The sequence below is a fragment of the Rhinopithecus bieti genome, unplaced genomic scaffold (assembly GCF_001698545.2).
Source record: "Rhinopithecus bieti isolate Rb0 unplaced genomic scaffold, ASM169854v2 scaffold_46101, whole genome shotgun sequence".
Lineage (NCBI taxonomy): Eukaryota > Metazoa > Chordata > Mammalia > Primates > Cercopithecidae > Rhinopithecus > Rhinopithecus bieti.
In genome coordinates, this window is record NW_016819049.1 from 2697888 (window position 1) to 2723077 (window position 25190).

Below are 25190 nucleotides of genomic sequence, written 5' to 3' on the forward strand. Positions count from 1 at the left end.
CCCTCAAAGATCTTTTCTCCAGATTTCCCACCTAGTAATCTGGTGGGACTAGAAGCTACTGTAAAAACACATTAGCATTTGTCTTCTGAAATATTTTATTTTGATAAACTTTTGTTTTTCTCTAATAATGAATTATAAACTGTCATTTCAGCCATCATTGTGTTTTGTCATATGAATTCATTCAAGGTTTAAACTCTGAATTAATTTGATGAAAAAATAAAGACTCAAATGTTTGTGAGGGAAGGCACAGTCATCATTCTGTGTGAATACATCAGAATGCTGAAGTAGAATAGAAAGAGAATCTCTTATTAATTCTGATCAAAGGGGCAAAAAAAAAAAGTAGTCTAAACGAAGCTCAGAGTTAAAAATGATTGGCTTTTCTTTGGTGGTGTTTTATGCCCACAAATTTTTTGGACTAGGAGTATTTATCAGCTGATTCTGCCTTGTACTCCAGCCCACACATGTTTCCTGGGTGATCTTATTAAAATACAAATCAGATAATGTTGCTTTCCTTCCTAGTCCTCCAGTGGCAGCCCATAGGGTTTAGGATTAAATTTGAACTCCACAAGGCCATCTCCTTTCTTGCCACTCCATCGTCCTCTCCCACATTCAGGCCAGAGTTGACATCCCAGTGTCTAGTACATGCTCTGCTCTCTGAAATGCCCATGACTGGCTCCTCTGTTGGCATCCCTTCCCCAACTCCTCTCCAGTTCTACTCACCATATCTTCTCCCAGCCCCATTTGCACCTGAGCCCTATGGCCCCTGTCCCTCTCTTAAGGCTTGGGCCACAGTTTGCCTGCCCTGGAAATCTTTCTCTCAGCCCTTTGGCGCTTTTGGTTAGGCCTGCTTCTTACAGCTTCTGGTCACTCTGCTTATAGGTCAATCACCAACGGACCTTTTTAGGATTCCTGCCTAGTCACAATAGGTGTTTACAAACTATTCAGTTAATAGCGTGATTACAATTAGATTCATCAGAAAGAAAATGGTATACCATTGGATGGCATGTGATACCTTCCCACGAATACCTTCTCATGGAATGTAATAGCTTCTCACGAATGTTTTACTGGTTTCCTTGTCACTAAAATATAACGTATTCTACACAGAACATTGGCGTTACTAACATTAAAACAACTGGTGTCAAGGAAAGAGGAAAAAGAGAGTACGGTAATTTTGTATAAAATCCAGGATTCTAGAAAACATGTCCTTCTGAATGAAACCTACACATATGGGAAGCTGCAAGTTAGAAATAACGCCAAGTGGCTATGACATCTAAGGTTCCCTAGGATGAAAGCTCAGGTCGGGGTTTAGAGGAAGCAGGCTCTTAGTTGATCTTGGAAGATGAGGAAACAGTCATCCCTGCTTCCTCTCATTACCATTCTATCTCATAGTAGGTGATTTAGCTCCCACCAGTATCTATTCAATAAAAAGGTTTAGAAGCTACATCTACATGACATTTAGGCCCATCTTGATGGTCTACAGGCATAAAGGAGGAAATGGAACTAACCAAGCAACCACCTTCTGGTTCCATCACTCCCTGAGCACAGATGGATCCAGAAAGTATTCAATGCTGACCTACAGGCCTGCAGCAAGTAGTCTAGTGTTTAAGAACAAAGGCTTTAGTGCCAAATAGACCCAGATTTGAGTACCAGTTCAACATGGGCAAGTGGCTTACCCTCTCTAAGCCCCAATTTCTGCAATCAAAAATAATAATAGTCATCATCACACCATCATATGAGATTGATATGAGATACAGTGAAATGATACATATAAAAGTGTTTAGCACTGTACCTGAAAAGTATCCACTCAAATATTCACTATTATTATTTTGATCGATCATTTGGGGCTTCAGGGTACAAAAAGTGAAATACTTGCCTCACAGGAACGAAAGCCACAGTAAACACCAGACATGCATAGAGGTGGGGTAGCTGATGGGCAGGAGCAGGAAAGAGGTACAAATCGCAACTTCTCCCAAGACATTTTTAAAAAGTGCCTGAGCACAGAAATATTATTTATTTCAATTGAAGAATGGCTAATTTGAAATTGCCACCCACTAAAACTCCTATATTTGCTTTCTCTCATATTTTGTATTTTCACAGCATTGTATCTGCTAGCTACATAATAAACTCAAAAGTATGTAAAAATTAACTCAAAATGGATCAAAGAACTAGAACTAGAAAACTCTTACAGGAAAACAGGGGGAAAGCTTCATGACACTGGATTTGGCAAGCATTTCTTGGATTTGACACCAAAAGCACCAGCAACAAAAGAAAAAAACAGATAAACTGGACTACATCAAAATTAAAAACTTTTGTGAATAAAAAGGCATTATGCAGACTAAAGTCAAAATAAAATGGCAACTCATGAAGTGGGAGAAAATCTTTGCAAATCGTGTATCTAATAAGGGGACAACATCCAGAATATATAGATCATTCCTACAACACAATGACAAGAAACCAAACAACATGATTTTATTAAATGTAGGCAAAGGACTGGAATAAACATTTCTTCAAAGATGATATGCAAATGACCAAATAAGCTCATGAAAAAATGCTCAATATCACTAATCATCAGGGAAAAACAAATCAAAACCACAATGAGATACCACTTCATATCCGTTATGATGTCTATTACAAAAAACAAACAAAATAGAAAATAACAAGTGTTGGTGAAGACGTGGAGAAACTGGAACCCTGCACACTGCCAGTGGAAGTGTAAACTGGTGCAGCTGACATGGAAAATGGCAAAATTCTTCAAAAAATTTAAAACAATTACCATATGACCCAGCAATTCCACTTCTGTATACATATACAAAAGAATTGAGGGCCGGGCACGGTGGCTCAAGCCTGTAATCCCAGCACTTTGGGAGGCCCAGACGGGCGGATCACGAGGTCAGGAGATCGAGATCATCCTGGCTAACATGGTGAAACCCCGTCTCTACTAAAAAAATATAAAAAAAACTAGCCGGGCGAGGTGGTGGGCGCCTGTAGTCCCAGCTACTGGGAGGCTGAGGCAGGAGAATGGCGTAAACCCGGGAGGCGGAGCTTGCAGTGAGCTGAGATCCGGCCACTGCACTCCAGCCCAGGTGACACATCGAGACTCCGTCTCAAAAAAAAAAAAAAAAAAAAAAAAAGAATTGAAAACAGAGTTTGCAAGAGGTATTTGTACACCCATGCTCATATTAGCATTATTTACAATACCCAACAGGTGGAAACAAGCCAGATGCCCGTTGACAGGTAAATGGATAAGCAAAATGTGGTCTATATACAATGGCATTTTATTCAGCCTTGAAAAGGAAGAAAATTCTGACACATACTTCAACATGTGTTGAACTTGAACCTTGAAGACATGCTAAGTGATATAATCCAGTCACAAAAGATCAAATACTGTATGATTCCACCCATATGAGGTAATAAGCGTAGTCAAATTCATAGAGATGGAAAATCAACCAGTGGTTGCCAGGGGCCGGAGGGAAGGGGAAATGGGGAGTTCATGTTTGATGGGTACAGAGTTTCAGTTTTGGAAGATGAAAAATGTTCTGGAGATGGATGGTGGCAGTGGTTGCACAATATGTGAATGGACTTAATGCCATTGAACTGCATGTTAAAAATGATGAAAATGGTAAATTTTATGTTTATTTTACCACAATTAAAAAAGAGAGAGATGCTGATAGTCTTGGTCTCTCATAATAAAGCGCTAAGAACTAAAAAATATGCTTCAGCTATTTATACTGTGTTTAGTTCCACTTTAGGTATCCCTACTTGGAAATTCTAAGGGATAATTTTTTAAAAATCGAGACAAGTACATTAAGGAAAAAGAAGCCATGTTTTTAATGGTGTGCTAATGTCACATTCAGTTACTTAGGAATATGATATTTTTTTGTTGTTGCCAAGACAGCAACAGTTGCTGTTGGAAACCACACAAAAACAGGGATACTTAAGTGAAACAAAACTCCACTCACCTGCACAAAGATGCCCTTGCTCCTATACTCCTCATGGAGGCACTGAGAGAAGAAATCTACAAAAGTCTGGGAGGGGAGTGGGAGTGAGAAGAAAACACACACATTACATCAATCTGCCTGATTTGTAGCCATGGAAACAAAAATAATAAACGAATCATTTAATTTCTCATCTTTTTTTCATTTCAAATGCAGAAGAGAACTTAGAAAAACACCTCAAAACCTCAAGTGGTTTTTATCTGCCACTAAATGAAGTATTATATTACCAAATATAATATCCAGATCAAATTCTGATTTAACTGGAAAAGATTCTTTTTATGCTTTTCTCCCCCCAGAAAGTTACTTTCCAAGAAAAAATATTTTTCTCTTATATAACAAAAGATGCATTTCATCTCTCCACTTGCCACTCAAACAGAAACATGACATGAAGTCCATTCAACTCTATTCTATGGGGATTTTGTTGTTGCTAAAAAGAACAGAACAAGCATCCTCTTGATGCTTTGGGATGACAAGATCCAAGAAATACAGAGGTGAATGTGACAGCCCATCTTCTTCTGATAATACAACCTTAAATCTATTTGTAAAATACAATGTGCCATTTTTCAAATGTGAACTCAACCTCAGACTAGAAATGCAAAGAATCAAGTGACTTTTCAAGGGTCCTAATTAAGTCACAGTTTTGTATCCATGGAGTAGAACAGGTAAGTTGAAGTTCACGAATCCCTTCAAGAAACATGGCATTCATTTTAAACTTGCCTACAGTATGTTCCCAGATACAGAAAGTAGATTGTAGGGGTTGGGAGGTGGTACCAAGTTTTTCAAAAGACAGTAGTGACTGTTTTTTCACATGAAAAAGAAGTCAGAGGTTTTGCTTTTTTCCTTCCCTGAAATGTTTCAAGTTCTTACTGTACATATTCTTGTTTATTTTTCCCTAAAAGTCTGCTTAATTTCAACATCTGAGTGATCATTTTCCCTTCAGAGATGTATTCGATGCCTCAACAATGTATCTGAAGATGACGCCATTGACCTGCAGGCAGTAGGAGACACACTCTAAATTACTTTCCTAGCAGTAATGTGAAGAGGTTAATGGTGATACTGTATGAAATTATGACATTGTCCAGAGAGCTCTGGAAAATTCTTGTCTCACCCCAAAGGTGACAAAGAATATGTATGAATTCTGGACAACGTGGCAAAATACAATCTCGCCCAGTCTATCTTGTGCCTACTATGTACATTTACACGTTGACTGGATGCATTTCTTCTATGCTGTGTGAAGTGGACTCATTCATATATCAAATCTCTAATCTTAGACTCATTAACATCATGTTCTAATTAACTAAGCTAACTGCCTAGGTCATCTCTCTATGGAAGGCACAAGTATCACTTTCAAAATCAGTAAAGTACTGGGGGGAGAAAAACAGCATCTGTGAATCTGATATCCTGGTGTCCCATCTGTAAGTTTACAGTAAGTTTACTGTAAGTATATAGTATGTCTCCAACTCAGGTTCTTTTGAAACTCAAGTAGGGTATTTTCCTTTTCTTCTCAGTCTATTGGAAAACTGCCAAGAATAGAACTTCAGGAAAGTTAAATCTACATTAATTTCTCAGATTAAAAATTACTCCTTATTACTATATTGACATGATTTAAGAAAACACTGTTTACCTTGGTTGCAGAATAGATGGTCAACAGTGGGACGGGGAACATGCCACTGCCAGATGAAATGTTCAGAATAGCCCCTTTGGATCTAAAAAGGAAAATGTACCATGTAAAAGGAGTGAAACCACAGTATGCAGTTGTTTGTGAATTACAGATTGAGATATATAATTATTTGAAACAGAATAATGTAGCTGTTTTTCTAACACACATCTCTCCCTGCCTTTCATCAGTATGTGCTATGCTCGGTCAGTAAATGAGACATAATTCAATCAACTAAAAATAGCTCTTCTTCACGATTAGCTCATTTCCCAGTCTTAGTAATCCAGGGCATGACCAGATGAGATCTCCAGTCTCCTCAAGTTGATCTCTACCCTCTGAGGTCTTCTCTAGCCACAGTGCCAAGAATTTTTATTTACAGATCTCTTATACTCCCTGCATGCACCTTTATTTTAGCATATCAACACATACTACTTTACTGTAAGATTTAATCATTCTATGTATATAAACATTCTCTCCTCTCCCCAACAAAACCATAAGCTTCTATATATAATAGCCCACTTTCCCTCAAAATATTCCACACGGTACTGAGCACATAACCAACAGGTACTTAATAAAACTTTCTGGCAATGAGTGAATGGCTATATCCTTTCCCTGGGTTGTAGATTCTACTTCTACTTTCGACTTCTACTTTCTCTGGGTTGTAGAGACTTGGGCACCAACAAAGAGTTGACTCTAAAATTATGTTACTCTCTAGTTCATCAAACTGTGTCTTTTGCCAAAAGGCAAAGCTCAATTGTTACTGCAACTTTTAGAGACTACTGAAAGTTAAAAAATCAAAGTTACCAGGAATTTCTAATTCTACAAAAAAGTGAAAATTAGCTTGAGAAAAGCAATGCTATAAAGATACCAGTTGTTAAAAAGTATGTATAGGTTAGGTAAAGTGTGGAATTATGGTTTAGGAATGTCACAACTACCAACTCTTCCTCTGAAATCCGTTCTTCTCAGAGGATTCCCTTTTTTCAGCCACTGCAACCTGATCCCACCCACCTCCTGTCTCCCATATTAGGTTCCTTTTCTTAACCCACTTTCTCATTGTTCTTTGTCTGAATTTACTTCCCAACACCTTTTTAGCTCAAAAAAGGGACTATAAAGACCCCCTTTATGCAAAATAATAAAGAATACATGATTAAATGGCATCTAAGTTATTTCAGACACAAATCTTAAAGGAAATAATCCCCAAAAGTCAACCGCTCCATCTGCCAGCCTCTAGGTGAGATGCCACTTCAACCATCAAATGGAAGTGGGAGTCCTCGGCTTAGTTGTATCACTGGAAAAAGTGTTGTTGTTGTTTAACAGAAGTCCTTATTAGTATTATGTGCCTTCCTAAACTGTGAAATCCGTTAATATTTTGATGATAAAATTACATTTCAAATTTAAAATATTAGTAGGGTTTTGAATAAAGTTGGAAATAAGTAGCCGATGGTTTAATTATATCATTCTGGTATTTTTTGTTTGTGTTTTCCTCAGAAACAGAAAAGTCTTTTCTTTTTAAATTTTAAGGTAAGAGTTTGTATCAGGAGTTAGAACTCAACAATTCTAACATAAAAACTGGTAAATTAGCAATGAATATCTAGTCCTTTCATTTTATCTATATTTGTGAGAAATTCCTTTGATGAAACAGAAAACCACTTTTGTTACAGGAGATTTTAATTTAGTATTAATTTGTAATATTTAAAATATCTTTATCTTTTTTGGGGTATTGATAATGTTCAAAATTAGACTGTGGTGATGGTTGCACAGCTCTGTAAATACCCTAAAACCATTAAAGTATAAAAACCATGTATACTTTAATGGGTAGATTGTTCGGTATGTGAAATTTATCTCAACAAATCTGTGAAAAGAGCAAGAAAAATATTTATGACATATTGGAATGTATCACCTTTAAGCTGGGAGCAGATCCCAATCAAGTGAAAATGATCATATTGCATGTAACACAATAGGCTTTCTAAGAAGTAACCCTCAATCTTGACAAGTCAACCCCCCTCCTGTATCCTAAGCATCCTTGCAGGTATGGGTAGTATTTTATTTTCACCTTTTCTCATATAACTGGGAACAGCTATGTCCAAACTCATTCACAGCAAGTGAAGACACAACCAGTTTGAAGTAGATGCAGAAAAATGAGGCTTTCCAGTGAAACTGCAACCTATCACTGCTTGGCCTATCAGCTGGATTAAATGCTCCATTATACTCAAGTTAGCTGGGGTGGTTATATGTGACCTTGAACAGAAACCTTACATTTTAAATTCCATTTCTCACTAACAAAATGCAATTTAAAAATATGTAAAAGGTAAAATGTAACATTATCAAGTGCACTTCAAAAATTAAATCTTGACCTGATCAAAACAGACCCTTAAAACTTCACTCACCAAAGCAATGATCTAAATACAGGAAAAGTCATTTAAAGCTAATAAAAGTTTCTTTCCCATATTAAAATACAATACAGATCAATTATCCGATGTCACATTCATGCAGTCATGCTCCCTTACTTGTTTGCTCCTTGAGGCAACTAAGATTTTGTTTCTCAAGTATTCTAATTCTATTGAAAACTTCTAGGAGGTGGAGTTGCTTTGAATTAGTGAAAAGTCTGAGTTTGAGGGTACTTCATACAAAATACACTATTTGCATGCTAAAACACATGAAAACAAATCTAAGACTAACAAAGGATAAAGCAAGAACGCACTCGACCTAAGTAAATAAAAGAGTAGCATTTATAATTGTACCAAAGTGACAGTAGAGAAAACAGCCCTTCTACAAATCTCTGTCCTGCCATTAAGCTCACATATTTGTCTAGCAAAAACCTTCCTCCCACACCCACACACACAACAGCGGAAAATTCTCTCGCTCTTTCTTTCCCAGGGCAATAATATTCAACTTAGTTCTGTCTGAATCATAGATAATATACTGGTATAGCCTGCCTTAATCTTTGTACTGTATACAGTATCTGTTCTCTATGTAGAAATGGTGTTGAGCATTTGGGACTGCAAGGCACAAAAGACTCGCCCTTAAAATCAACCACATTGTCTAGCTCTAATCCTCCATCTAAGCAGAATTAGTGACGTCAAACCAGTTTCCATGGCACAGCCAGACTCATGACAACTCTGTTATATCAAGCAGAAGGACAAAATGGGCTGTGCTTAATTGCACACAGAAACAAATATGAAACCAAACCCTGGTTAATCTCTCATTTTCTGGGGACTTGGGAACAATTCTAAGATTGGAAGGTACATCAAGAATTTTTGTTGAAGTTCTATAATGAAGACTCACATTGCTCATACTTCAGCGCATTTTCTAGTTCGTTATGACAAATATCCAAATAAACAAGTCAAGCAATGTTTTCCGTGATGCAACATTCTTAATTCATCATACTGCTTACTTGCTAGCAGCCACACAACGGTGTCTCAGTGGTACAAATTACTGAGGATCTACCAGAACTAAAATGTTGTGAAAAAACCCAAAGCAGAAAACACCAATTGCTGACAGGAAAGTACCTTTTCCTATAAACATATTCTCTTTAATTACTAGTCCTCCCACAAGCCAGACATTAAACTCGCCCAACTCTAAAACTCAGTACCTCGCACTTACAGCTTCTTATAGATATGCTCTCTCATGGAATTCCCTCAGACCTGTGAAATTCCCAATAAGACTCCCTTAATTGTCACCTGGGTTAAAAATAAATTGCTAAGCCTTTATTTTATAAATGCTTTAATATTCTATCAGACTGTTGTGGTATCCTTGTCCACACCTCTGTAAAAATACTACTGTCACAGAGGACATAATAGGTCTCCTTTGAAGTAAGTCACTGTTTTCTACCTTCCTCAGAAACCTCATCACTGTCCCACAGCGCAGGTGGGAAGACAGACGTGCTGCTGTGAGGAACCGAAACTGCAGGGTCAGTCCTAGTGGGGACTGCTAACTGCATACAGAATTTGATGGTAGCCAAGGAAGAATGTACAAAAAAAAAAAAAAAAAAAAAAAATTCCATCCCAATTCTTCACATTTCCACTTCATATCAAGTAGTACAAAAGCAGGCTCTTGAGGGGGAGGGTTGTCATTATATATATATTTTAAAGCTTAAACATAATACTGAAATTGGCACAGACAGTTCTCTAACAGACTCTCAAGAAGACTGAGAAACCTATAAAAATAGAGATCTATGTCAAAAAGAATCTTGGAACACAGGGGTCAGGTGTATAATTAGAACCAGCAATCCAAATACTTACATTGTACAAATATTGCTTTGTGGAAGAAAGTTTGCAAACATTTAGCACATGAAAGAGAATTACCTGCCCTAAAACACCATAACATGTCATAATTCCACCTTAAGCAATACAGTTATGAAAGGGGCTATTTTTAGCTGTCCCACGGTTGTTATGGCAACCTCCTCCTGGCTCCAGCTGTACACAATGTTTATAATTCCAGGGAAGTAAAAAGAGCAACTTTTCTCTATAATGTAATTATGTACCTTCTACATCTATGGTAACAATACCTTAGTTTGATTATAGATACTTGTTTAGTGATAGTCAATTGGCCCTAGGCTATAGTTCTAGAGGGTTTGGAAAATCTCATACATCAGAGGTGGAACCAGTGGAAGGAAAACAACAACAAAGGATCACAATAAAGGACTGCTGTTACTCAATGGAGATACTAACGCTATGGAAACCAGCCACAGGAAATAAGCCACTTGGGGATGGTGTAAAGAGCAGGCTATAATGAAACCACTTATAATGTGTAAGGTAAGCATGCTTTCAAGATGATGTGCTAACTTGGAGTTTTTCTCTCCTCTTTGGGCACACAGCTAACATTTCTGGCCTTCTGTGCAGTAGTTGTAGCCTATGACTGAGTTCTGCACAATGAAATGTGGGTAGAAGTGAAACTTCCCTTAAAACCATCTTTACTCTCTTTTCTTTCATCTGTCAGCTGGATGCAGAGAACTCCAAGATCCTAGAAAATTATGATGCCCCTAGATGGAAAGAGCCGCAGATCCCTGAATGACAGGTAGAGAGGGGAGGGAAAAGTAAACCTTTATGTGTTAAGCCACTGAGATTTGGGAGTGGTGTGTTTCAGCAGATAGCTTACCTTGACTGACACATCTAGTAACTAAGTTCTTTAATTCAAGTAGACATAGACATTCCTTTTCCTAACCAAAAGTATTGATTCATAAAATCCACATATATTTCTCACCAGTTCTTAACAAGTATCAAAATGGTAATGCGGTGTCAGGTTCAGTCATAGCTTCTGATAACTTTCCACCATTTCTCAGCCTCAATTTAAAATTAACTTGATCATTCCTTTTTTTTTTTTTTTTTTCCGAGACAGGGTCTTGCTCTGTTGCCCAGGCTGGATGCAGTGGTGCTATCTTGGCTGACTGCAACCAGCGCCTCCTGGGGTTCAAGTGATTCTCGTGCCTGAGCCACCCGAGTAGCCGGGATTACAGCTGTGTGCCACTGCACCCAGCTAATGTTTTTGTACTTTTAGTAGAGATGGGGTCTTGCCATGTTGGCCAGGCTGGTCTTGAATTCCTGGCCTCAAGTGATTCACCTGCCTCAGCCTCCCAAAGTGCTAGGATTATAGGCATGAACCACTGCACCAGCCTCAACTTGATTTCTTAAAAGGCAAGGATCCAACTCATCCACAATACACTTGACTCAATGAATGCCTATTGAATGGATGGACTGTCTTTTTATGCATTGCTTTTATGTAATGCTCCAGCTGTGATCATGGCTGTCAGGTCTACAGAGATAGCAGTGAAGTTCCCAGTTCCTTGGTTTTGTATTATTTACTAACTGTATAGCTTCACAGCACTCCATCTCTTTGGGCCTCTATTTTTTCATCTGTCAAATGAGGGAGGTTACTGTCAATTAATTTAATGCACTGGATTTCTATGACTCTTTGACTCTAAGACTTTATACTGTAAAATGATTTTGCAACCATTATCTCTTTTGATATGGTTTTCATCAATGCAATTAAAAATTCCTTTCACAATACCTCTGTGGTTTATAAGTGTTTCTTTTTTAATGGACAGATTTACTATTCTGAATTAATGCCATGTTACCTGCAGATGTCAAAACTAGGATTAAGGGGAGGCCCAAATTTAATCTCTCCTGAGTTCTACTTTGCCCCAACTCTACTATCTTCTAGGGTTCTGGTCTGGTCTAACCACTGCCATTTATGTATCTGACCATCAGGAGTCCACTCCCACTGGCACCTAATAATAGGCAGTTTGAAGATTCTAAAGGGAAGTGTTACTAAAATAAAACAATTAAAATACACAAAATCGTGTATAAGCACCTTTGCTGAGAAACCATTTTTTAACCAGTCCCTGTAGATGTTCAACAAATGGATTCCTAACCTCAGTTTCCTCATCTGTACAATGGTGGGAGGCTATCAAAGTTAAATGAGTTAACATTTACTAAGTTCCTGGCACTTACTATATACTCAGTAAACGTAAGCTGTAATCCCTGCCTGGAGTGGGTCATAGAGGTTTCCTAACAGAAGTATGGTCCTTGGGTCTTCTCTTTTCGAAGCTGTGATTCCTCTGGGTCTCTTCCAAACTCATAGTTATTTTGCAGAAAAAAAGATGACTACGATGCCCTAAATTCAGCAAATGATTGAGCTAGCTCAGGATGCAAGCCCAAATTTTTTTAGCAGCTTTTCTTTGAAGGCCTAGACATCACTCAGGTTTTTCCAAGGAAGAAACAGCTTAATTACAATTTTACACTTCATGCTATTTCAAATAACAGAACTCTACAACATATTTCTCAATCAAAATGAAGACATTCAGCACGTACTAGCAGAACCAATTCAAACTGGAACAAAGATGGGGCAAGTGGACATTGCCTTTTCCTCCAAGGGTTGGTTTGACATCTTATAATCACTTTATATAACATGCTTAAGTTCCTCATACAGCCATTCGCCCAGTTAAAAGTGAAAAACCAGAGGAAGAGGTCTTGCTTAATCCAACTCTACTGATTTTGGCTTTGAGAGAATACAGCTTTAAGAAGGTATTCCCGGGAATATCCCAGGAACTCTATCCACCCCCTCAGAATAGCAGGCAATTGAGTTAGTGATGGTGACTCAGGCAGGCTTTTTTATCCTGATCTAAAGGAACCACTACAACCCTAGAGAGAGAAATAAAAAGGGAATCGAGTGGAAAAGGCCTCCACCACCGATGACTCATGCTCTACTGTGACTCGCCTGGCACATCACTCTGTGGCTAAGACATGGAGGCTTGGTTCATTAGTCACTTCAGTGATTTTTTCAAAGCAAGGATTCTCCCTCTAAATAATCATGAGCTCTGCTTCCACAGTGTTTGTGTGTGAGCTTGTGACTCACCTTTCCACCATGCCAGGCAGTACCAATTGTGTCATCTGCAAGAGAGAAAGCAAAACATTCATGATGGCCGAGGATGCAGGCAACAGGAAAAGAGTGAAGAAAACTCACCCACACTAAAAAGAAGAGAATCATGAAACCATTCACCACTTCTACAGACAGCAGGTTATTTTCTATACTCTAGAATGTGACTGTGTCAAGAGGGCATAAAAAGGAACCAGCTGAAATTACTGGAGAGAACACAGGGAATACTTTCAATGAACTTGGCTAAAATTAGTCTTGCCTGAAATGTAATACTGGCACAGAGTTCTTCAAACAATGAAGGATTTACAGTGAAAATCTATGTTTCCCAAAATGCATTCTCAGAAAAGAATATATGTTATCAGAAGAAATATCCTGCTTACCAAGATGACTTAAGCTTTCTAATCTCAAGAGCTCACATAAACTTTTCCAGCCAAAAAGTCTTTAAAAGAATGCCATAAAGTGCTATGTTGGCAAAGAGTAAGTGTATCTTCACATTCATTTCTCTTGTTGCTCTAGTTAGCTGTAAGTAAAACTCATCCTTAAAGAGAGTTAAGATGTGATCTCTAATAACCAACAATGAAAAGGTGACATCTGCATTTTTTAAGGACTTCATAATTGTTGACTAAATACATATAATGAGAGGGGCTATTTCTAAACTCTGTTTTGATACATTATTAACCAAGAAAAGTTCAGAAGTCCAATGGTTTAGTCAAAATCACCTCATAGTTAAATACTGAGGTTGTAACATAAATTCCTGACTCCTAGATATCATCAATTCTCTAATAAACAGATGCTGTTTTATAATAATAAGGTTTCAATGCATGCTATGCCTAGAAATTTTATTGTTTCGATCTTGAATAATACTTCATATTAATTAAAGTAGATAGCATTCTGATGAGAAGGGAATTTTGTTTTCCTAGAAATATTCTGAGAAAGAAAATGCCATCCAGATTTAACAAGGTAAATTCTGCTATGTGGACATCCAATCCAGATGTATCATGAACAGCTTTGTATGGTAGTACAGACAGATGTACATTAGGCATATTAACAGTGGTGGAGTATTTTATTGTAAAGGATAGATTATACAAAACCCTAACAGTATTTGAAAACATTTTTTTTTAAAATTTAGCACATTTCATCAGGGACCATAATGCTTAACTAAAATGTTATCAAGAGTTCCCCCAGCATTTTGTGAAGGGAAGCTATAATTCAGTTCTCCAAAGTCCTGAGATCACCGGAAACAGAATGAGGAAGGAGACTGGTAATAAAAATGTCTTTACCCAGGTGTGTGTGTGTGTGTGCGCGCGCGTGTGTGTGCATTTGTATTAAGGAAATGAGATCTGTTAACTACAAAGCAGCTAAGTGGAGTCCAGAAAGGGTAGCCACTGCCTGTTTGGCTCTCTTAAACAGGCTTTCTTCTATTTCTAGTTAGAATAGTGGGGCAGGGAGATGGGGAATATCAGGAGCTATTTTTTCCCTTATACCATATGCATGTCATGTATATATTAAATGTCTGCTTTCTGAATGCCTAAAGTTATCTAGAAAATCACGAGACAAAACAAAACCCCATAACATAAAACCATACTTACAAAATTATGCCAATGGGATGCTAAACATTAAATGTTTCCTTCGTCAAGAGGTCTTTTATGTAGGGATATGTTCAAAATACACTCTTTATGTATATGAATTAAAACTCAAGAAGTTTTAATAACTTGACATAAACACTGATTTCAACTCCTGGCTATTAAAGGCCAGAAATATTTGTTGAATGCCCAATGACTAGATGATTCATCAGCAAAGACACAAGTTCTCCCCTGCAAAAGTTAATTTCTTTCTCATAGCTCATGAGCTCCTCCTTTTACATTCTGACTCTAAATTCTCTCTCCTTGTCATAAAATGTAACATCTTTTTAAAATCTGTCAAATAATAACAATGAAAAGCCTGAGAAAAGTTAACCTGAACTCTGCATGCTTTTATCAAATTGATCAATGCCTTCATCTATATTGAAATTATCTTTCCTTCTAATCAGATTATGTCACAATAAATTCAATTTCAAGCCTTCTTTATTTGAGTATATATATACAAATCATTATGTTCAGATCAAATTAAATTTTCTCTAACACCAAATTTTGTAGGATTTTAGCTAAGCTATTAGCAGAGTTATCTGTATGCATCAGTTGGTATCTTGATATTTGGTTATTTATACAAATATACCAGGCATTTCTGTGAAATCTCACTATCTATCTGAACTCCGTTTCACAGCTCACAAGCTGTTTCTGGAGTTAACTCAATGCTAATTTTAGGCCATCTGTAGGTGATAATTGCTGTACCAGAAAAATTTTTGTTCCTCTTAACATACTTCTAAAAAAAGGTTACCGTAACTTGCAAGTTCAGTGGTTAAGAATATTAGACAAGTAATAGTAAACGTGATTTCCAGACCCATTTTCTTCCCTGTGGAACTGTTTCCAAAAGTGTACAGCAAACAAATTTTAATTTAATTCTTTCCTAAGAAGTAGACAAAAGTTTCTACAATAGTGCTTCTACAACAATGAGAGTGTGAAATCCTTGTCCTTGCAGGAAAAGTGTTTACTATTTATATACATATATATTTTCAGTGACAGTATCATTAATCCTCACTACAAGAAAATCCTAGATGCCTAGAATCTAAAGGGTATAGTTTAATATATATGTTATATCACACTTAAGGTATTGTTATCACTTTATATGCAAGCGAGTCAAAAAGTATACAAATATATGAGGAAAAATGAATGTCTTGATGACAGTTAAGTTTAGAATTTGATTCAATGTCAAGAGTAAAATATTTACTAGTATTTACTGGTACAGCGATGTATATTCTGGCTGGGAAGTAAGTAAGAGGCTTACTTAGTTCATACAAAATCAAAATCAATACTATTAGATTATCTAGATAATTAGATTATTCAGCAACAATGCATTGGCTGGCCTAGAAAATCCTTGAAAATATTATATTAAATGTAACCATCTGTGGTTATGACTAAAAGTGACTTATTTTCTTCTTAGTGTTTGTATATATTTCTCATACTTTTGTCAACAATCTTGCATTGTTTTACAATTAGAAAAGCCCCGCAATCTTATTTCTAAAAAAAACCTAATTTGAATAAAACTTTTCTCTTTTACTCCTGTAGTATCAGTAATAAACAGTTTGTAGAAGGAACTTTATTTTATACCCAGGAGCCAATGTAGATTTTCCCACTCATTAATTTAGTATGAAAAATGATCCAATTTAACGTTGTGTCACGTAACCTTTGGCATTTGGTCATTTTTAAGAGAGAAGAGTATGAGAAAATATGATTGCATAATGTTCAAAAAGACAATCAAAAGCTCAAATTAAAAGATTACATTAAAATTCAAGATGCTTTAATCACCTGTATTATCATAATATATATGTAGAGAATAAAGTATAACAATTCACCCTGGAATCCAGGTAAAGCCCCAGGAATCCAGGCTATTCATACCCGAAATTAGGATACCACAAATAGCCACTTTGTCCACCTCTGCCCTCCCTCTACCCCAAAGAAACCTGCTTACCATGAATAGGATCTGAATTCAAGTAACTAAAAACGTACCCACACAATTTGGAAGAAAACCATCTCTTAGATGCAAATACCTTAAACAAGTTTTCAACTGTAATCATTAACAGTAATTTTTCAAAATCACAGTATAACAGTGAAAATAATTACAGAAAGTGACAACAATGTTACACAATGCCTGTTTTGGAGAAATTAGATGGTAACTCCATTGAAAATCATGCTACAATGACACAGCACACATTTCCTTCGGCAAACTGTATAATTTGAGCACCGTGGTAAAAAAGAACACAACTTAATTAGAAATTCTTAGACTCTCACCTGTATAGCTAACAGAATATTTACTGCACAGGGGGTGGAGAGCTTAATTAGATAAAGTTTCTAAAAGTGCTTTGAGATCTCCAAGTATTATTTGGTTTTCCTTTATATTAATGTTAAGTTTTTGTTAAAGTTGAGTCCCCCCTTGCCATTTTCCCAGCCCCATATTACTTAACCTTAAATTCAACACTATATCATTCAAAACAAAATTTTTCCTTTTGTAATAAATATGGTTTGATCTACATTAATTTATCAAAAGAAAAAGAACTTTTCAGAACAAAGAGCTCCATGCCAATTAATAATGATTCCAAAGCCGTAATTCATAAACTCTAAACAAAATTTTTAAAAAGAATGGATATACCGGCCGGGCGCGGTGGCTCTCGTCTGTAATCCCAGCACTTTGGGAGGCCGAGGTAGGCGGATCACGAGGTCAGGAGATCGAGACCATCCTGGCGAAGACAGTGAAACCCCGTCTCTACTAAAAATTAAAAAAAATTAGCCGGGTGTGGCGGCGGGCGCCTGTATTTCCAGCTACTCGGGAGGCTGAGGCAGGAGAATGGAGTCAATCCGGGAGGCGGAGCTTGCGTTAGCCATCGCGCCACTGCACTCCAGCCTGGGCAATAGAGTGAGACACCGTCTCAAAAAAAAAAAAAAAAAAAAAAAAAAAAAAAATGCGTATACCATCATACACAGTTTTTCTAAGTTTCACATACTATATATAGTATGCTATGAGCTTCCAATACCTAAATTTTTCCAAAATAAGCTAACTTCTCACAAGTGACAGGTTTGGGGAGGAGAAAATAATTTCTAAAGTTCTCAGAGATTTTTCATTTTCATTCGTATATAAGGCGTTTATCCTATAACCTAGCTTCCTTTGGAGCTGAAAAGAACATCAGTACCAATCTATAACTACTCCCTCATTTTGGAAAGAAGAAAGCAATGCAGAGTGGTTATCGTGCCTTTTGGCAAAACCATCATTTTGTAGTTATGCCTGAGGTAGCCCATTACTATGACACTCTAAGGACTAAATGTATCCAATAATTTGTAATTTTTTAGGAACATAATGATAACTAATTTCAAAATGAATTAAGACTAGCTATTAACTTGGAATGCCTTCCTCTAGAAAAGCCGTGGATGGAGATCAGTGGTGAGGGTTTTACTCTCCTTCCCATAATTTATCATATTCCTAATGCTGTTAAATTCTTGAGGCAGGGTGTCGGGATGCATCCTTAACATAATCCCTAAATGAAATACAATTAGACTGCTGAACGGAGACTGGTCTCATGGATTTTCAAATTAATAGAGGGCTCCCCCTACTGGCATTGTGTCACATGCCAGAGGCAAATCCAGGTGAAAAAAACAAATGTTTCTGTGCTTTTCACTCATCTGTCCATTCATCTAAACTTTTATCATCTACTCCATGGGCAGTGCATCGCATAAGGCACTTCTGGCTAAGTGACATACAATGAATACACTGTGGTATAAAAAGGAAAAAATATATTTTCAAAAACCATGCAAAGGGCCTCATACTCTTATTTCAGAGAATCATGGGGTAGAAGATGCCATAGTCTAAATGTTTGTGTCCCCCTTCTCCAAATTTTTTTTTTTTTTTTTGAGACAGGGTCTTGCTCTGCCAGCCAGGCTGGAGTCCAGTGGCACAATCTTGGCTCACTGCAACCTCTGCCTCCTGGGTTCAAGCAATCCTCCTGCCTCAGCCTCCTGAGTAGCTGGGACTACAGGTGTGAGCCACCACCCTCGGCTAATTTTTGTACTTTTGGTAGAGACAGGGTTTCGCCATATTGACCAGGCTGGTCACGAACTCCTGGGCTCAAGTGATCCTCCTGCCTCAGCCTCCTGAGTAACTGGGATTACAGGCGCATGCCACCATGCCCAGTTAAATTTTCTATTTTTGGCTGAGACGGGGTTTCACCATGTTGGCCAGGCTGGTCTCAGACTCCTGGGCTCAAGTGATCCACCCGCCTCAGCCTCCCAAAGTGCTGGGATTACAGGCATCAGCTGCCGCGCCCAACCCCTGCCCCACCAAAATTTGTATGTTGAAACCTAATCCCCAATATGGTGACATTAAGAGGAGAGTGGGGCCTTTGAGAAATGATTACATCATGAGGGTTCCACCCTCACACATGGGATTGGTGCCCTTATAAAAGAGGCCTGAGGGAACTTGTGTGCCTCTTCTGCCACATGAGGACATGGCAAGAAGGCTCCATCTATGAAGAATGGAGTCCTCACCCGACACCAAACCTGGTGGGGCACTGATCTTAGACTTCCCAGCTTCCAGAACTCTGAGAAATAAGTTTATGCTCTTTATAAACTACCCAGTCTAAGGCATTTTGTTACAGCAGCCCAAAGGGACTAAGACAGAAGAGATTAATTTAGTCGATGTCATTCTAATCCTTCAATTTCTCCAAGCAGTTATTCCGTTTGAATAGATTGAACACTTGGAGTCGCCTGGAACAGAAGAACCCAAACTCCAGTGCCTGAAAGGGTCAGAGAGGTAATGTAAATGAGTGAGAGAAGTCAAACAATAGGGACTGGTGGGGACTGTGGCAATCTAGAGAGCTGTAGGCCTAACTAACTGCATATATCCAAAAGCTACTCAGCTCTAGTCACTTGGTGCCATGTAGTAATTCAGGTCTGTGTTACCCAATTTTCAGATGTTTCCCAAGAGAAGTTAGAAATCTGGGTGTAAAATTTCCTAATTTTGAAAACTGAGCCAGTCAAAATGTGTTTGTCAGCCACATCTGGCACACAGACCAACAGTTTACAACCTCTGACCCAGCATACTCACCTTCTGCCTCTTCCACTTCTGGCAGATTCAAAGATTAGGAAGTTCTCACAATGTACTTTAGTATAAATATCGAATGATTCAAGTTCAACCTTCTAGAGCTACATAAAATCAGTGTGACCCTTATTCCCAAAGAACCTGAACTAAAACTAGAATTTTCAGTTTTTAAAAAAGCATTCATTTATTATTATTTCTTAGAATAAAAAAAAAATGTGTTGTGCACCTGACGTATGTGAGGCCCAGGGTAGGATTCAGCAGGAAAGGAAAAGGACATGATACCAACCCTCATGGTGCTTACAATCTGTAGAAAGGCTCTAAACTGAAAAAGAGACTCAATCTAAGAAAAACTCTAGTCCAGGCATGGTGACTCACACCAGTAATCCCAGCACTTTGGGAAGCTGAGGCAGGAGGATTGCTTGAGGCCAGGAATTCCAGTCCAGCCTTGGGCAACATAGTAAGTCTCCATCTCTATAAAAAATTTAAAAATTAGCTAGGCATGGTGGTGCATGCCTGTAGTCCCAGCTACTCAGGAGGCTAAGACAGGAGGATCGCTTGAGCCCAGTGGTTTGAGGTTACAGTGAGCTATGATAGTGTCACTGCACTCCATCCTGGGTGACACAGTGAGACCCTGTCTTAAAAAAAGAAAAACACAAAACAAAACAAAACAAAACAAAAAAAAGAAAGAGTCTAAAAATGAAATGCTCAGTGAATGGAAGACATGCAGTGGGCACGTGACAGTCCGGAGGGTTCAGAAAGGCGCCCTATCCACACCCACCCCTAATAAGAAATGGTTTCAAGCCCCCATCTTGGTTGAATGTCTGATGAAGGAAGAACTAAATGATAAGCCTTTGCTTTAAGTATTATACTGACCCCCCAAAAAAGTAAAAAATTAAATTAATATAAAAACATTAAATCTCAAATTGATTTAAAAAAAGTAAAAAGAAATTAATTTATAACCCCTGCTTGAGATGTTCTTCCCCATTCCCAAATAAAGCAAACAACAAAACACAACAGTATTTCACAATATGTGGAGGCTGTTAATATATTTCACTTTGGGCTGCACCCCCATCCGTTTTCTTCTCTGCTCTAAGAAAAAGGTAATAAAGAAGGTCAGAACATCCTCTCTATTTGTCAGAATGGTGGCCTGGACATTTCCTCAGAGGTTCAGCTGTAGGCAGGGCCATTCTCTAGCTTCCACCTCATTCACTAAGTGCAGCAGCAGTTTTACGATCCAGCATCACCTGAAGGAATGGTTTTCCCACCTTTCCATAGGCGCCACAGGCAGTTCAGGTAATACTGTTTGGACAGTGCTTATCTGAAAAGGAGTGAAGAGTCTAGGGTCTCTTGAGGTCTGAAAATTGTGAATAAAAGAATTAAAGAATAATCTGACCCAGAAAAGTAAGGCAACCCCAAATTTGGTAGCTGTTAAAACAAGTGATCTCAAATCAGAAACAAACGGCACAATATTTGTTTTAGAATCTGTCTTGGGACTGATGTGAAGCTCAGTGTACACCCTGTTTGAAATGAAACCTACATTTGTCTGCCTCTGGAGTTGCAGCACTTCTCCCATTCTCCATGATTTCTCTAATAGCAATCAATAGTGGTCTAATAATTTCATTTGCAAGCTCTCTCAGTATTCTGGGATGGAAATCCCTCCAGGTATGAAACTAGAACTATTTTTAGAAAAGTGTGGTTCAATGTCTTGAGGTTCAATTGTCTCTATACTCCACCATTTCTGGGATAAAGGTCATTGCTCTTGATGAGAAATAAGATGTATCTTAGATTTTAGTCACAGAGCATCTGCAATCAGAAGAAAGCCCTGTCTAGTAGGACTTCTCTTACAGTTTGAGACTGATCTACCTGCCATGTTGGTTACCTACATAGAGTTTCTACATCAGTTAACTGTATGCAGGCAGGGAAGAGGAACAAGACTAAATTTATCCCTGAAGAATTTAAGAGTAAAACTGGAAAAGCAGGCAACAAGGCTTCGAAACATCCCTCGTAAAGGAAAAGCCCATTGAAGTGAGCCACTGAGAGGGAAGAAAGGAATAAACTCAAAATACTGGACAAGATCAAAAAGTAAAACCATCAGATAAAACTGGAGAACTAAGTGGCCTGGAAGAACTGCTTATGATTAAACATCAAGGGTCTATAGTCAAAACTTTCTGATTAATATTTCTTCCCCAATATTTTTCTGGCCACATCACTACCATTTTATCTGGTGGTGACCAGCAATTTCTTTGGTCTCAGGATATTTCACTTCTTTCATTCCTCTATTGAAACATGGAACTTTTACAACATGGAGTTTTACAATCATCTGACCTACTGATCCAGAACATAAATATGTGGGTCTGAAGGAGTGTAAAGCCAGGTAATTCAATGTTCATGGCACACTACAGACCTTACAATAAGATGCTGGGGCCCTTCTCAGCAAACATCTCCAAAGTAGGGACACAAGCCCAAAGTCACAAGGCCAAGCTGATTTCACCAATCTCTCCTGGAACACTCCTCAGCCAGTTATTCCCTGTCATGTAGTGTAGTGAGGAGATAAAACCTGGCCCAACACTGATGGTGAGAAGAGGTTGTTCTCTTCCTTATACAGGTCTTTTCTGAGAAAGTCATTGTGGCGTTAGGCTGCAGACATCCATGCCCCAGTTCCCCTGATGTCCAGCCACAATAAAACCTTTGGAGATTCTGTAGCTGCACCAATTTTCATCTTCTTTTAAGTTACCCCAGGGCTCCAAACAGCCATTGCTACTGAAAATGTGGCCCTGTCCCTGGCAACGTAACACAGTCAACTAAAGAACAATAGGTGTAATTCATCCAAATATATTATAGGGCAAATCACAGCAGCATCAAAGAGCCCTAAACCTGGGAGCGTTACACACAAAATTTCGTCAAGGTGAATGCCTTTCTCTCAGTAAAAATAAGAAAAACACATGCATCATAAAACACCTATTACCATGTCACTCTGCCATTAGAACTGCCTTTCTAAAACATAGATCAGATCACACCTTACATCTGCTTGAAGGCTTTCTGTGGCTCTCTAGCCTGTTGAGCACAGCACTCAAGGACTTGCACAATCATGCCCTAACTTCCTTTTCTTACCTGCTGGTTAGCCACTGCACATCACTCACCTCCCACTGCTCCAGTCAAGCCATTTCCATATCTGAATGGTCACCAGTCAACTGTGCTCAGAGATGTCAACTACATTGATTCTGCATATATTACAACAAAAACTAATTGGCTAAGCCTCCAGATGGTATTAATTCCATGATCCATTGATTCCACACCTTGAGAGTTTTGATTTGTTTTCTATTAGACATACATTTCACAAAGGAACAGGAAAATTCAGATTCATACTAAAGATGAATGAAGGGATGCTTATTTGGCTCCATGAAGAAGTGCTTTAAATAGCAAACTCCCTTAGTGCTTTTTAAATGGGATTAGGTTTGCAAAATAAAGCTTATGTATAAAAATTGTAAGTAGATATCCAGTTCTGCCAATGATACTTACCATCAATATGGCATGCAAGTGTTTAATAAATTAGCATTTGTCTCCAATAAATCATTTCATGGGAACAAGTATATATGCCAATGTCAATAAAGAATGAAGAAGAGGAAGGATGAAGAGGTGGGAGAAGCATTTTATAATTTGTCAAGATATTAAAATCATATCTCATTTTATTTCGTCATTATATTTAAAACACTGAAAGTTACTCTATGGTGCTCTTCGATTTGTGCTGTTTTATCCATACTTTCCCCCATTTGGTCTTTAAGCAGAGGCTCACCGTGATGACCACTGAACATGCTGATCTGTGCTCAGATGCTGCATGAAGGATAAAGTCTGTGACCATGAATCACAGCAGGATGACTGATTCTCACAGATTAAGGCCAGGACCTTGGCTTTCTATCATTAGTTTTCTGCAGACTGCAAGCCAAGGGATGGCATGTTCATGGAGACAGAAGAGGCCAGGGTTTTACACCATAAGAGTATACAAACATGTAAGTGTAGACAAGCAGGAGATTATAAGAGAAAATACTAATGGATCTAAAGTAAATGGCTTACATGGTTTATCTGACAGAGGCGTTAAAATTATCAGAAGACTACTCTGAAATTAGTTTTAACAATTCTAGAAAATAAAACTGAAACAAACATATTTTATCATTAACTCAGCACAAGATATTATGAAACACATGTACATTGTTTTTAACACTTATTATTTTCAAGCACTTGGCCAAATGTACCAGAAAAGGTATATCAAAATAATAGTACACATTGGTCATTTCAAAAGGCAAAAATTATAAAATATATAAGTTGTAGACTAGAAGTGATATTAACTTTGATCAAAAACCTTTGCTTGCTAAAAAATAAAGTCATAGTTCCACATATTATTAAAATCTGTATCAGCTCTGAGTTTAAGAACAACAGTAACATTTTGAGAGCCCTTAAAATGATCTTGGGACTATTAGATATATTCCTGTTAGCCATGTTTTAAAAGCATCAATTTTGTGCATGAGAGTCTTAATCCAGACTCACTCACAGGTCCACTTGTAATTAGTTTACCTCACTTAAACTGAATCTTACATGAGAAAAAAACTTGGCTAATAACAACAAAGTTAAACATTGAGTTAAACATGTTTTGAATTTCCTTAAACTAGTATATATGAGTTATTGAAAATGGATTTGGCTTTCTATGAGTATGTTCGAATTTCAAGTATCTGATACTGCCCATGAGAATTCTGCCTCAGGCAATTTTTTTTCACTGCTCTGGTATGTATAACCAAGGTACAGTATATTTTTATAGTTACTAATACAATATAAGAAAAAAAGGTGTTGAGATGCTCATACTCGCTAAGTATTCCTTCTTTTGGCAGGTATTGGCTTGTTGTTTTTTGTTGGCACATACGTGTGACATGACTATAACACGTGCTTAGCAACTAGCAACCAGACAAGTTATTATGAGTGACTATTAAAAATCACACCCATTACTTTATAGTTCCATATTCCCCATACAATGCTTTATCACAACATTTAAGTTCCTCAACTGAAAAGAACCATGGGGAAGACAAAATGGAAACAATTTATCAGTGACAAATAGAGTGTGGATTAAGTCTTTGTAAAAATAAGTCACCAGCCTAAGTTTTTGTAGTCCCAATACCTACCACAGTGCTTGCACATAGAAGGCATTTAATAAACAAAAAGCATTTAATAAACTACAAAACACTGCTGAAAGAAATCATAGATGACACAAACAAATGGAAACACATGCCATGATCATGGATGGGTAGAATCAATATTGTGAAAATGACCACACTGCCAAAAGCAATCTACAAATTCAATGAAATTCCCATCAAAATAACACCGTCATTCTTCACAGAACTAGAAAAAACAATCCTAAAATTCATATGGAACCAAAAGAAAGTCCACATAACCAAAAAAAAAAAAAAAAAAAAAAAAAAAAAAAAAAAAAAAAA

General features: G+C 37.7%; 1 protein-coding gene across 1 annotated transcript in view; it reads right to left on the bottom strand.

Annotated features, from left to right (window-relative positions):
- The window catches only part of HSD17B12 (hydroxysteroid 17-beta dehydrogenase 12), a 176692-nt gene that overhangs the window by 13022 nt on the left and 138480 nt on the right, over window positions 1-25190 (bottom strand). Inside the window, exons 7-9 of the mRNA XM_017858123.1 lie at window positions 13006-13040; window positions 5620-5701; window positions 3960-4025 (exon numbers count right to left, since the gene is read on the bottom strand). Coding sequence (XP_017713612.1) covers window positions 3960-4025; window positions 5620-5701; window positions 13006-13040 — 183 coding nt within the window. The remainder of the gene's footprint in view (window positions 1-3959; window positions 4026-5619; window positions 5702-13005; window positions 13041-25190) is intronic.